The 15,735-nt window shown below is 39.8% G+C and overlaps 1 protein-coding gene across 1 annotated transcript in view; it reads left to right on the top strand.

Moving 5' to 3' along the window:
* Nucleotides 1–870: 870 nt before the first annotated feature.
* PDE7B (phosphodiesterase 7B) overlaps nt 871–15,735 on the top strand; it is a 259,623-nt gene continuing 244,758 nt past the window's right edge. The window contains exon 1 of the mRNA XM_039529600.1: nt 871–1,187. Within this exon, the coding sequence (XP_039385534.1) occupies nt 1,167–1,187 (21 nt within the window). The 5' untranslated portion in view covers nt 871–1,166. The remainder of the gene's footprint in view (nt 1,188–15,735) is intronic.

The raw sequence follows: 15,735 nt of genomic DNA, 5'->3' as shown, positions 1-15,735 counted from the left end.
GGTCTGTTTGTAATGTTGTGTTGCCCCTGTTAATTGATCTTGATGACTGTTATCTGCCCTTGCCTTCTGCCTGAGTTGCACAATTCCCATTTTGATCTATTATCCGGTCACAGAGGCTGCAGTAATAGGGAGCAGGGCTTCAGCGCAGCCCTCTGCTTTATAGCACTGGCCTTTGATCTGAAATAAAATAAGATGCCATGTAATGAATGTTCTGAAGCAGTGTTGTAATGTGGCTTAATATGGCTGTGAATAGATGTGTTGGTGTGCAGCCGCCCTCATATGAGAGAGCTGGCTGGGCTCTAATTTACTGGTAGAGCAGGCGGTTGCCTAGAGCAGCAATACTTTATGATTATGATTCTGCTCTCTCTCTCTCTCTCTCTCTCCAGTTTTACACTGGTCTAATGCCATTGATTTTAGTGAAGCCACTCCTGATTTACATCAGTGTGAGGGCAGAATTGGGCCCAGTGCTCCATCTGAAACCCTAGTAGGGACCATCTTCCACTATGAAATGTCTTAAGTTCATTTAAGGGCACATAAATAGATACATACATACATTGCTCTTTCCCTGTTTTGCTTGGATATTTTGGCTCTTTCTAGTACATCTGACTGCAAATAATTTCCAAGTGAGATCCAGAACTGATAAAGTGTGACTCCGGTGACTTTTGAGTGGGGGAGCCTGCCTAAATCACTGCCACATTCTTCCCATAGTAGTCCTTTAAAATTAATAGCACATGCAGAGGAAAAACTAAACCCTTTGACGTCACTCTTGAAATGAGGAAACATAAACAGAAAAGGCTCCACTCCAGTGAGCTGACAGTGCTGAAGCCGATTGGTCTGCTTTTCCTTGCTTGTGGCAGTTGACAGCACCTCCCAGCCGTGCACGGCCTTCTGCTTGCTAACACAGTCAGTCAGACTGCAGCAAGCTCAGCTCTATCCCAGCACTTGCCTGGGAGAAAAGTGCACTCTCTAGCAGAGAGTCGCTGATCCTTTTGGCTTCTTGGGTTTGTTTGGGTTTTTTCCCCCACCTTTAGTTGCTGTCGTTACTTAATTATATCCCTAATCCTGGATGCAGTTGCTGGATTCTGCAGTACAAGTCTTCATGAACAAGCTGCACCGCTTAGAGATTTCACGGCATTCAAAGGTCACAGAACTGCCACTATGGTTAAATGTCTTGTTTAATGGTTGAGGTATGTACAGCAAATCTAAAAGAGGCAGCATGATTTTTTTTTCTTTTTTTTTAAGGAGGAACTAAAATTGCAAAGTGGGGGAGGGAGATAATACTTTTATTTAGAGAAAATGATTTTTTTATTAGTGATTGTTACTACAGCAACCGGCTTTTGAATTTCCTCCCTTTTGCTTCAAACCAGCGGGACATTTAAACTTGTGTTAATTTAACCCTTTGAGGGCAAAAGAAAATGAAAGAGAGGTTCTGTCATTGTGGCACTTTATGACCCCACTGAGGAAAGTGAGATTGCTTTTCCTGTATGCTGTCCTCAGTCCTACATTTCAATGGCATGAGCAAGACCTTGCAGTTGGTTCACTTTAGTTGGATGAGGGGGCTGAAAAGGAGGACTCAGTCCGTCCCTTGAGGGTGTTTTTGAGGTGGCTTGAGACGAGAGCAGAGAGAGAGGGGGGATTGGGGGCAAATAAATGGAGCAGTGAAGTATATATTCTTTGGGAGTACATGTTCCACTTCATTGTATTACTACATGCTTAGGATGCTTTACTTGCTCTGGGTTTAAAAGTCACAAGTGGAAACGAAGCTCCTGCTTTAACTTATATGCAGAAATGGGGGCAGGGGAAATTGCTTGTGTTCTGTCATTGCCACTTTTCAGATTGCTGTTGCCAGCTAGCTAGAGAAGTGGAAATTTAATTAGAAACTGAACTAATGCAACCTGATGGCTATTTAATGACTTATAGGTTCAATTAATCTTTGGGCAGCCTGTGGTCAAACATGAATGACTATTGCAGCATTACAGTGAACGGTATGTGCTGCAGGAAATGAGAGCAACAGCTAACATAAAACTAACATTGTTTTCAGGAGTGTGATTCTAGCATGCAAGAGGAGGAGCCACTTAACCAAGGAGCTCTTGTGTGTTTAAAAAAAAAAAATCCTGTCCAAACAGCCAATCTCTGTTGCCAATTAAATTAAAATGCAGAGTAAATGTATATTCTTTTGTCAGGTCATTGGTAGTAATCTTCAAGTTTTCTCAAGTTATGGAGTGGAAGATCATATAAGCCCCTTTGACAATGTTACTGTGTATACAAAAGCTTTTTCTTAATTTCACAAAAAGTACATCTTTTACAGTCAGGTCATATAACCAGAAACATCAGCTGAGGACTAGTAGCTCATATAGTGCACTTCAAAGGACTAAGAAAAAAATTTACTGTGCTAGTCTCAAATGCACCAGCTTAAAGACTGCAAAAATATTAGCTCTGAAATGCAGAGGATGTGCTATGTGCTGTGAATGGACAATTGCTATTCTGCAGTGCCTAGTGGGAAAACAAGGACTTTGTGTATTGCAAATGCATAACTGCAGCTCCTCCATTTCCTTTGCTGTATCTTCACTGATGGCTGCAGGAACAAAGAAGGCTGTCATTAATAAACTCTTTAATGCCACATCTCTTTTGAGATGCTGAAGCGTCCTTTTTTCCATATCGACCAGCCACCAAAAGTCAAGTGTTACTAGATGAACTGTTACTCTTCCACCACCCCAAAGACTTTTACATGAAAATGTCATCTAGTTTCAGAACGCCAAAGCACTGTTTCTCCAGGCTAATATTGGGGGAGAGGAAGGCTAGCAAAATGTAAAATGTGTAGTATAGAATTAAACTGGTAGAGAGAGAGAGAGAGAGGGTGTGTGTGGGTGGAAGGGGAGAGTCTGAGAATTCTATAAAAATAGAAAAGTCTCACCTTTCTAAACTACATGAGGAACCCTGGGTCCCCAGGAAGTCATATGCAATGCATCAGTTTGTAATAATTTTATAAATATGGTAAATTGCTGCTTTTTATAAGACTTTTCTTAATTGTAGTTTATGAAGAAGTGTTAACAACCACAGCATTTTGTGGCACTGTACACGCAGTAGGACTACTGACAAAGCAGGTAAAGTGCATTTCACGCAAACAGATGACAGTCTCTCACTGAACCTTGTCAATCAAGGCCTAGTTTGGTTAAGGTGCTTCCTCTGAGCATTCTGAATATAGCAGCAAAAACAAGATGAAGACTCAAAGCTTAACTTTCGCGTGACGTATAAAGCTGGCTGCCACGTGCAGGCATGTTGCCCCAGTGAACAAGTCCCAAGAAGGGAGTGAGCTCTAAAAAGTTTAAGTCACAGGAAAGGCAGTTAATTATTATGAGGTTGATTGAATAGGTTGGGCCAGATTAGCACTGCTGTGACTACAGTGATTTCAGTAGAGTTGGGGCTGCGTACACCAGGACTGAATTTGATCCAGTGTGTCAAAGATCAGTGCTACAATGTGAAATTTTGAACCCAGTAAACCTGGCATATAAAATATACTGCATGATGGCAGCTGCTTCCTCCGCTAACACCCCCCAAACTTAGATGCCTTTCCCTTGTGAAGCACAACCCTTGATTTGCCCTTACCATAGCTTGGGCTAGGTTATTGAAGCAGACTGACTTTCCAGTGTGTGGTTCCCTTTCCCCACCCCTAGGTTCATCTACTAATGTTTAAAAAATACTGTAAGAATAAACAATCTGAAAATTGATCTTTCCTGATATTTGAGTACAGTTATACTATCATTTTGACTCTAACTTGGAAAACTCTCCCTGGACTCATAATTTCCTATACAGCTAGAATTGTAGAACAGATGTACCAGATATTAACCACATCATTACTGTCAATGGGTCAAAACCTGAGACCGGCTTATAAGATGAATAAGGTTGTAAGCAGGCTATGCACCTGGCCAGTAGATCCTGAGCATGGTTGTGCTCAGGGAAAAATGAGGGCTTGATGCTGAGCCACTTGGGGTTGATAGGCAGGGACCTCATGTAAATGAGGCCTCTGAGTAACTCACTGTGTATCCTGGTTCCTCTTTCTTCCCTTCTTGTTTCCATGGAGGTTTCTGCAGCCCTCCATATGATTGCCGTCTGAGATGGGGGAGTTGGGGTCCTTAATGTGTTTTAGATCAAAATGAGTTATTTTATGTGGGCATGAGAAGATCTTTCTTTCCACTTTCCAATCCCTGGGAGGTGGTGGTGGTGGGGAATCATGGTCCCCCACACCCCAACGCCAAGAGGGGTCTACCATAGGAGACTATGGTCAGGCCAACCAGCTTCAGTCAACTCTCTGCTAGAGAACAGAATAGTAACCAAGCTGAGCCTAATCCTACCTATCACACCAGGAGACATACCAGAAAACTTTAGGTTCATAAAGGGCAGTGATATGAAACAAGGCTCGTCTGTCTAGTGCTAAAGCTTTTGTTTTCCCTTTTTAATTCAGAGGTGACAAAGAATTTGATAGGAAATATTTTAACCTATCAAAGGAGTGGCAGTTCTCCTCTAAGCATGCAAAAAGTGGATTCCAAAATACTATGTGTGTAGTTTTACTCTGCAAACTGTGCTTATAGGCTATCACTGCATTCTCTGGATTGGTGTCATAGGATCATAGAACCATGTGATTCTGAAGGGACCACAAGCATCATTTAGCCTAATGCCCTGCCAAGATGCAGGATTCCTTGTATCTAAATGCTATCCAGTCTCCTTTTGAAAACATCCAGTGAAGGAGCTTTCATGACCTCCCTAAGCAGTTTGTACTCCTATGAGGGGATAAATGTTGAGCATTATGCTCAGGGAATTAGATGAATTTGGTTGAAGGGTTGAATTTGGTCCACGCTGTTGAAAATATGTCTGTTAGCATAATAATACTTAGCTCAAATAACATGACTTTATTTGATAATTAATAGTGTAGAATCATCATGAGGACAAGCAACATGTTACAGATTTATCAACCCTAAGCGAGCTTAAAGCTTCAGCATTTTGTAAAATTGCTTCTTAGCTTTGGTAATTTTATTCAGCTGTTTCAAAGAAAAGTAAATTGGTAATTTAGATAGGAAGTGATATCGATGATACTGAGCAGGGACACGGTGCTTTTTATCCATAAATATTTCAAAGTGTTTCATGAAGTTGAGTAAGCATTTTACCCCCCATTTTATACATGGTGGAACTGAGAAATTGAGGCTCAAATTTTCAAAAGTGGCCTCGAACTTTTAGTGCCTGGTTGTTTGTATGTTTTTTTCTGTGCCTAACTTGAGATACTTTGTATCTAAGCATCTAAGGGTGGACAGCCAAAAACTAGAGGCCATTTTTATTAGTTTGTCACTGACAATTTTGCCCCTTGTTCCACAGTGCATTAGTGGGAGATTAAAAAATAACTCAGGTCTCCTGACACAGTGCCCTAATTTATTATATGGTATTTATGAACTTTTGATTCTATCTGAATCATAAACGAGACCAGTTTCCTTTGAACTGTTTTGTTCGGATGTCCTTTTTTTATGTCATGCTGTAAATTGTTTGGAACATTGTTCAATTTTATTTTGTCTTACGCTTTGTATTCCAGTAGCACCCAAAAGCCCAAATCAAAAACATATTAAACTCCCCAAACCTATATTTTGTCCATCTCCTTCATGAAGTTGGGATTCAGCAGGTGGATTGCTGGGATTCAGAGTTCAAGGCTTGCAAGTGAGCAGCTGTTCTGTATCCTGAATGACTTATAGCTCATATACTGACATTGTGAAGTAAACACACAGAGCCAAATACAGACCTAGTGTAAGGGAGTGAATTCCACTGTAGTCAGGCTCATGTTGCAAAATGGCAGCTTGAAAAACCAGTGACAGTCCTCAAAACCCAATGACCAAAAGATCTGGTGATGCTATTTCATGTACTATATAACATGAGAGATGCTGTCCTTGGACACTGGGGTTGAGAAATCCCCTTTGAACAGAATATTTTTCTCAGGATATGAATAATCTCTTCATGTCATGTTTTATTACACAGTCTTGAACTGATTATAATAAACTCGTAAAAGGAGTCAGCGCTCTGAGTCAGGTCTTATTCAATCCTTCCTCCCAGTGGGAGTTTTGCCTGAGTAAGGATTGATGAGGATGCAGGGCTTAGCTTGTTTACGTACAAAACAGGAGTGCACTTAGCACTACTGCAATATGGCATTCTGCGCAGATAGGCTTGCAGGTGGGTGACATCCACTCAGATTAGACAACCAGGTTGCCTGGGCAGATAAAGTGGATGGTCTCTCCTAATTAAGGGGGTATTGGTGGCTCTGTTGCTTGCACAGAGGTAAGTAAATTCACATTTCATGTACGGAAGAATCGTCTATTTCTTATCTGGTAAAAACTAGCAGATTATTTTCCTTTTGTTCTTTGAGTAGGTTGTTATGTTAGGAATAGGAAACCAGTATTTAAAAGGAGAGAGCTAAGGTGCTATTGTCTATTTATTAGTAGATTTATATTAGTCACAAAAATATTCCTGGACACATAATATCCAAAATAACTTGGGCTGTTGATTAATTGCAGTTGACTCATGCAATTAACTCAAAAAATTAATCATGATTAATCACGATTAAACAATAGAATACCAATTGAAATTTATTAAGTATCGGGGGTAGCCGTGTTATTCTGGATCTGTAAAAAGCAACAAAGAGTCCTGTGGCACCTTATAGACTAACAGATGTATTGGAGCATAAGCTTGACGAAGTGGGTATTGGAGCATTAACAGATGCTCCAATACATCTGTCAGTCTATAAGGTGCCACAGGACCCTTTGTTGAAATTTATTAAATATTTTTGGATTTTTTTCTACATTTTCATATATATTATTCTGTATTGTAATTGAAATAAAAGTGTATATTATTTTTATTACAAATATTTGCACTGTAAAAATGATAAACAAAAGAAATAGTATTTTTCAATTTGCCTCATACAAGTACTGTAGTGCAAGCTTTGTCATGAAAGTGTAACTTACCAATGTAAATTTCTTTTTTGTTACATAACTGCACTCAGAAACAAAACAGTGTAAAACTTCAGAACCTACAAGTCCATTCAGTCCTACTTCTTGTTCAGCCAATCGCGAAGACAAATAAGTTTGTTTATATTTACGGGAGATAATGCTGCCCACTTCTTTTTTACAATGTCACCAGAAAATGAGAACAGGCATTCACATGGGACTTTTATAGCCAGCATTGCAAGGTATTTACATACCAGATCAGCTAAACATTTGTATGCCCCTTCATGCTTTGGCCACCATTCCAGAAGACATGCATCCATGCTGATGACGCTCATCAAAAAAACAATGTGTTAATTAAATTTGTGACTGAACTCCTTGGGGGAGAACTGTATGTCGCCTGCTTTGTTTTACCTGCATTCTGCCATATATTCCATGTTATAGCAGTCTCAGATGATGACTCAGCACATCATTCATTTTAAGAACACTTTCACTGCAGATCTGACAAAACTCAAAGAAGGTGCCAATGTGAGATTTCTAAAGATAGCTACAGCACTTGCCCCAAGGTTTAAGAATTTGAAGTGCCTTCCAAAATCTGAGAGGGACAAGGTGTGGAACATGCTTTCAGAAGTCTTAAAAGAACAATACTCCAATGCAGAAACTACATAACCTGAACCACCAAAAAAGAAAATCAACCTTCTGCTGGTGGTATCTGACTCAGATTATGAAAATGAACATGCATTGGTCCACACTGCTTTGGATCGTTATTGAGCAGAACCTGTCATCATCACAGACGCATGTCCTCTGGAATGGTGTATGAAGCATGAAGGGACAGATGAATCTTGTGGCTTATAAATATCTTGCGATGTCGGCTGCAACAGTGCCATGCTAACACCTGTTCTCACTTTCAGGTGACATTGTAAATGAGAAGCAGACAGCATTATCTCCTGAAAATGTAAACAAACTTGTTTGTCTGTGCAATTGGCTGAACAAGAAGTAGGACTGAGTGGACTTGCAGGGTCTAAAGTTTTACATTGTTTCATTTTTGAATGCGGTTATTTTTTGTACATAATTCTACATTTGTAGGTTCAACTTTCATGATAAGAGATTGCACTACAGTACTTGTATTGGGTGAATTGAAAAATACTATTTCTTTTGTTTTTTACAGTGCAAATATTTGAAATAAAAAGTAAAGTGAGCACTGTATACTTTGTATTCTGTGTTATAATTGAAATCAATATATTTGAAAATGTAGAAAACATCTGAATATATTTAAATAAATGGTATTCTATTATTGATTAACAGTGTGATTAATTGCAATTAATTTTTAATCGCTTGACAGCCCTATTAATAACCAATTAATCAAACCTCATTCTGGTGTCCGTTAACCATCTTAGGTGAAACCAAGCAGATAGTCTCCAGTAAAACACAATGGGTCAAAGCCAGTCCTTGAAGTCTCCATAGTGTTCATCCTCTTGGAAGCATAAACACACTTTGAGGGAGGAGCCTCCCGTAGGGCATCTGTTAAGCATTTATACATCTGTTCAAGTTCTTGCTACTGCTCAGGGCTGAATCCGTGATTCCACACCCCCTAGATTTCAGGGAGGAAGTATTGCTGATAACCATTGCCTTCCTAAGGGGGGAGTGTAAGGCAGATTCCCTCTGGCTGGATGGCCAGCATCCTGGAGTACCTCATAGGAATGTACTCCTTTAACAGTATAATAAAGACACCTTGGCTTTGGCTACAAGACAGTTTGGAGACAACACTGGACCGCTGTATAATTACCTTTGTTCCCTCTGCCCCACCCCCTGGAATCACTCCCTTTTCTAAAAGAGGGGAGCCCTACTCTAGTATTTGTTACTTTCTTCATTCCACACACCCCTGCATGCAGCACCTTACAGGGGTTATTGAAATTTTAGGCTTTTCATTTTTTTTTAATTTCAAATAAGAGATGGCAAGGGCTTCCTTAGTCTCTGAGGGCCCAACCCATTGAAAGAGGGATGGGATCCCAGAAGGTTGTTTGTGTGATGCTGTTGGAAGCATATTTGCATAATAAATAATAATAATTGGAGATATACTTATCTCCTAGAACTGGGAGGGACCTCAAAAGGTCATCAAGTCCAGCCCCCTACCTTCACTAGCAAGACCAAGTACTGATTTTTGCCCCAGGTCCCGAAGTTGGGCCCTCAAGGATTGAACTCATAGCCCTGGGTTTAGCAGGCCAATGCTCAAACCACTGAGCTATCCCTTCCAAACACTGTGTGTCCATGTAGAGGGTTTAGGTCTCCTGACATTATTACAGAGCTAGATCCCAGGGAACAGGGTCCCTTCCCTATTTTTCACAGAAGAAGAGCTTCAGGATCTAGCAAAGAATCAGGAAGGAGCCACAGGTGACTCTGTATCTAGGAGCCTGGCCCCTGCCATTGAATCAGCACCATCTGTTTGGATGTTTTATGTTTTTCTTTTAATCTCCATAGTGCAAAGCCACTCTTGCACTCCACTCTAAATCTATGAGATGGCCTGGAATGAAAGCATATTAAGTACGGGCGCAGCTCTCAGAGGTGGGGGACTCTAAGGCAGGGAAATGAGAAAGGGATGCATAACATCACCTTGGAGAGCAGAGACAGCACAAAGCATAAGCAGACTAAGCAATGGTTGGGGTCCTGAGCAACTTGAGGGGGCTCATTATTTGCTTATTATTCTAAGAACTTGCCAGTTTTAGTGCTGAGGGGAGCAAAAATATTCCTGCATAGGGCCCCCAATGAGCTAACACTGGCTCTCTTGGAGAGGGCCTATGTCTGCTCTATGTTCCATGAGTCACCTGCCATGCTCTTGGGTTTGTGATAACTGGTAAATAGGTGTTGAAAAGAGACTCTCATGCCCCATCTTGCTTCGTACCATGGCTCAAGCCTTGACTCAGTATTATTCATTCATAGGCACTTCTGTTTCACTCATTGCTATAATATCTGAGCTTCTATTAATAATAGTGGTCACAGAACCTCTACCATATATTTAAATAATTTGATAGCTTCTAGTTCTTGCCATATCAGATGTCTATATGAAAGCCAATAAAACTTCCCCTCAAACAGCGACTGGAGTTGATTGAATAAGATGAGAGAGCTGGCAAGGCATCAGCCAAAGAGAAGAGGGGAGCTATGGTGAGGGAGCATTGTTTACCCAAGCCATGGATGGGGAGCTGTGATTAAAATTTTGCTCATCCCTCATTATCTTCCTCTGAGTAATCACAATGCTTTTAAAATGGTCATTTAAAACTGGATTAGACAAAGTAGATGAAAATATACTGTAGTTGTGTACTGAATGAGGGAGGGATTCTATGACTTAATGTCTTTTTCCATTGCTGAATTCTAAGATTCCATGATTTAAAAAAAAAATTCTAACTGTCCATAATAAATGCTTGGAAAGATTAAACTGATATGTATTTCTTTATCAAATATTTTCCTCATGTGCACAGTTGGTTTGTTACTATAGAGCTGCTGACCTGTTTTGTAAAGAAGATAATTGAAGCATTTAAAAGAATAATTAAACATTAAGAATCACATTGGTCCAGATTCTCCGAAGGTGTAAATGCGTATGGTTCTATGACACTTTTGGGTGCAACCCAGACCAGTAAAGGGTTGTGTCACAATCTGCCCTGCAACTCTGGGTACCTTGAATGCTCTGCTGCTGTGACTCAGCCCTAACACAAACAGCCAGCTGACAAGCATGCAGGTCACGTGCTGGCTTCCACTGTACAGCTACTTTTTACAGGGTGACCCTAATACCCTCCAATCCCAAATTTTCCTCAGACTGTGTCCCTGCAGTGCCCAGGCCTCTCAGTGAGCACTTACAGAAGTCACTAAGTTTGTTGCTCCTTTAAAGAGACATTACATTGCACTCATTAATAGAACTAGGGTTTGAAAAACACTCTTATTTCAATCTGTGCACTGAACTGGTTTATAGTGAAAGTAAAAACAGTTTATTTAACAAAAGGACATATGAGTAAGTGATACCAAGTATAAGGAATAAAGATAGAAAAGGTTACAAGCAAACAAAAGTAAAAATACACTTCTAAGACTAAAACTTCATTTCAGCCAGTTACCACCTTTGCCTGAGCAGATTTCTCATCTAAACACAGTTTCCAGAGACTTCCACCCCCTTGGTTGCTCCAGCATTCTGTGCTTGTTAAGAACTCTGGCCCCTTTAATCCTCCAAGTCATGGCAACCATCATGGCTTTCTGTTTCTGCTCCTGCTTATCTCCCTCAATGTTCCCTGACCCTGTTACAAGCGGCAGGCAGGCTTCCTGGCGGTGCATTCTCCATCCCCTGGGAAGATTGTTTCGTGGTCATCTTGACCCACTTGCTCTCCTGGTGACTTGGTTTATGTTGCATGTAAATGTGCTTTTCTTTGTCTTTGGTCACAACTTGTCTAATTTACATCAGAGACACATTCAAGCAGATGGAACCTCATTCCTTTGACTGGCCCAGGCCAGCTTAGGCTCTGCTTGACAAATACATTGTAGCAACACAATTCTAGCACATATCTATAACTCTTTGCACACAACCCGTACATTCACCGTGAAATGATTTTTGGAACCAGTGTGTGTACAATACCTTACATGACTCACCTTTCAGGGTAGTGAGTCCTGACAAGAGTTACTGACCCAGAGTAGTGAACCACCAATGGACTTCTGTGTCACAGGCTCCACTGAGGTTAATAGAACTGTGCCAGTTTCCATAAGTGGAGGATTTGGCTCATTGACTTTACAAACCACTCCTCCTCCTTGCTAGCTAGATCAAATGTTGGGCTCACTAACCTTTAACAAGAAGAACGAGGAGTACTTGTGGCACCTTAGAGACTAACAACTTTATCTGAGCATAAGCTTTTGTGGGCTAAAACCCACTTCATTGGATGCATGCAGTGGGAAATACAGTAGGAAGATATATATACACAGAGGACATGAAAAAATGGGTGATGCCATACCAACTGCTGATAATAGCCCACCTTAACTAATTACCCTCGTTATAGACAGTATGGCTATGTCAGTTTCATACAGTATTTTCAACAACTTCATCAGTGTTGCTGTACCATCTGGCTTCTTGATGGCTCCACGGAATCTGTGACACACTCCTATCTCTTCCCTCACTCTTTAAACATCCCCTTCACTCCCCCACAAAGAAAGTGGTTGTCACCAGAATATGTTATTTCCTATGGTATTTATTGTGAAGCTGTGATTTTCAGTAATATAGCCCCAGATGTGCTAGCTTCTGCAAAAACGTTCTGTGCACTGTGCTTTGAAAAGCTAATGGATGAAAGGAAAATGGTCACCTTGTTTAGGCCCTGTAATAAATGAAAGGGAGGGGGAGCCCCCGTTTATGAACACCCAGCCAGCCAGTTAGCTGTAAAATCCCCCTTGGTATCTGTTCTCTGCTTGGCTATCCTCTTCCCCCACTTCATTTATTACAGCCCAAAAATGTTCTGGACCCTAAAGGAGAATCCTGTTCATAGAATATGACTACAGCATTCTATCTCAGATATCTACCTTCTTTAATGTGAAGATACAGGAAATCCAGTGCATCAGACAATTACACATAAAGGTGTGACATAGTGTATACATATAGTACATTATGTGTTAATTGTATATTGCTCAGGATTTACCCTATAGTTTAGGCATTTCCTAACTTTTGACTGATTGACTTGGCAGCCTTCATGTTCTTTTAACATTTTCTTGGATGTAACATATAACATATACACACACAGAGACATGGTACATTACTGCATGTTGCATTTGCCTTACTGTATGTCCTTTTAAAGAAGGTCTATTTTGACATTTTCACAGGTTAACAGTTGTCAGTCTAAACCCTTAAAAGGCGTGATACTAATCTATTAACTGTGACGTTAGGACAATCGGCCAGATTTTGCTATCATTTACACTAGTGTAGTCTAGAGTAAGTCCACTGAAGATTTTTAAATCAGGTTATTCTGGATTTTTATTGATGTGATTCACAAGAGAATCTGGCCCATTGTATAGCTTAGCTCCATCTTTTTTTGTTTTTAAACTTTCAGGGACAGATTTTTTAAAAAGCTCAGCAGCACCTTACAGCTCCCTGGTAGGCACCTGAATTTGTGACCAGGCTTTCAAAAGAGATGAACTGTAGTGTAGGCACTTGTATGGAGAGATTGATTTTCAAAACGGCTCAGCCACCAACAGATCTCATTGTGCTCATGGGAGCTACGGAGTGCAGAACACTTTTGACAATCTGGCCACTTCATCTGTGTGCCTAAAGAGGGAGCTGAGCTCTTTTGAAAATCTGTCCCCAATTGTGAATGCTGAAAATCTGGCCTTGAAAGTTTTATCTGAGAATTTGAAAATTGAGTATAGATCTTTGCTTCTGCAGAGCCTGAACTGGAGGATTATGTACTATATACTGTGGTTTAGAAGCGAGCTCACAACTCCTCTCTTATTGAACAGTACTTTGTATTTTCTTGAAAATAAATGAAAATATAAATAAAGCTCAGTTTTATTTTTAAGAACTTTACAATGGATTTCTTTTTTTACGCATAGCTATTCCTTTTGAGAAATTCTGACTCTAGCTTGCATTTACCAGCATGTTTCTTTGAGTTCAGATTTCTTTGCAGTGGTTGCAGTTTTGTCATCTCTGAGGGAAACCACTGTTTTAAAAAAGGCTTTACCACCAACCAAAGGTGGACTCTTTCTCCTCCCACCCTTTCCCCCAAAGCCTAGCCTTTAAAGGCTTGTTCACACCAGGAAATAGGTGGGATAGGGGAGCTCTTCCTTTTTTAAAGCATGATACTTAGCATATTATTAAATTCTAGCACAGATGGGGCAAATCACATCAGCTGGTCGAGGTGAGCTGTAGTGAGGAACCTATAATTCACCTTGACCAGTTAGTGTGTTAAAACTACAACTTGCCTTGTCTATACTGGGATTTTAAAATATACTATCACTTGTTAGCTAACATATATTTTTAAAGAAAATCTTGTCTCCTAATAATATTAGTAATATTAGTAATAGTTAGCAAACCTATCCAATTTCCTAACACAGTGGAGCATAAATGATCAATTTAGTGTCACTCCTCCGTGAGCATTTATTACTTTGTGATAAATGATGAAAAATAATTCACAACAAAACAAACCAACCCAAAATAACAACTTCTTGTACTTTTAACATATAAGAAACAGCTAGAAGAGAAACCAGTGAAAAACCCCAAATTTCTACCTCACTATTCTGTAATTGTCATCTCTTGATAGTACTTTGACAATTGACTCTCTTCACCTCAGGCTCTGTGGGAAACCTTCACAAGTGTTTGAGCTGCTGAAATCTTACAGATATCTTTAAACGATTGTATTTAAACATGAATTTCTCCTTTCTGACTCTACCTTCCCCCCACCCACCTTTTTTTTCTGGCTAGAACACTTGTCTAAAAATTACCTTTTCACCACACTGATTTATAGGTTTTGGCATGGGAGCTAATGCTGTTTCTCATAGCAGTAGACAGAAAATTAGTTGCAATGTGATGTTAACAACTTTCTTCATTACCTAAATTGTTTTACACTTTATTAAGTTCAACACAAGCAGGTCTAATGTCTTTGAACAAAACATGCAGCTCTTGTTTGTGTTGCAAACATACCAAGTGGCAGTTAATTTCAAAAACACCATTATGACCAAGGCTCTGTGGCAAACTGGACCTGACTTCTGTGGAGAAGTTTCTGATTCCGTGTTACTCTGATAGAGCAGACTGAAAATTCTGTGACAGCTTCATTGACATTTTTTAAATGGAGTCTCTTAATAAATCAAATGTGACTGTCGCAATCAGCACAGTCTCTCTTGTGGTGTTTGTTTTGACATTAAAATCAATATATTTTATGCTGTCCCCCTGCCCCCAGTGGGCCCCAGATTTTTATACTGACAACAAGTCACTGGACTGTTGACATTGATGAAGGAAGCTGGCACTTTTGGTAGTTGGGTAGGAGATAGTTTGGGTTTTTGACAACAGGGGAGTTATGGGAAACAGTTTGGGAGTGTGGCAGAATCCCATTCACTGGTCGTTTCTGCTAAAATCATCAGCGGTGATATAGTTAACAATATTGCCATTTAAAATGTCTCCATTAGATTTCAGAGTAAACAACTCAGTGAGTGTGCAAGTGGCTTGTTAGAGGGGAGCTCTTCCTCCTTTTTCTGCTTCTTCCTCATAAATTCCTCCCAATTACCCATTATTCCCTCTGGATTAGAAACTGGAGTTTTATCTTATTAGAAAGTCAGTCATTTAAAAGGGGCACAACATTTATTTCTAGCCCAGATAGATATATGAAGTCATAGCTCTTTAACAGTGTGACTTTAATAACTATGATTAAGGAATTATAGGAAATTTTTGGAGCTTTCTGAAATGTAAGCGTTACTTCCTTTCTCTCAGAATCCTGGGCAGTGGAAATCATTGTTCTAAGGGAGTCTGGCTTCAAAGATGGAGGGATATGAAAAAGATGTTTAGAATTTAAAAATAAGAACACTTTCCAAAACAGTCTTTCTGTAAAATATATGTCACATGAATAGACTTTAGGGTAGTGTAATATGGTTTTATTAGTACTTGTGAAAGCTGGCCTGCATAATGCAGCCATTGTGACCTTTTAAAACCCTTACACACTTTTTAAAAATCCAAACCATCATAGTTTTTATCCACAATAATATGCTTTATGTGTATCTACACACAATACAATATACAGTATGTATTTCTATACAACAA

Source organism: Mauremys reevesii, linkage group 3 (assembly GCF_016161935.1).
Source record: "Mauremys reevesii isolate NIE-2019 linkage group 3, ASM1616193v1, whole genome shotgun sequence".
Classification (NCBI taxonomy): Eukaryota; Metazoa; Chordata; order Testudines; family Geoemydidae; genus Mauremys; species Mauremys reevesii.
This window is presented reverse-complemented; position numbering and strand designations above follow the sequence as displayed.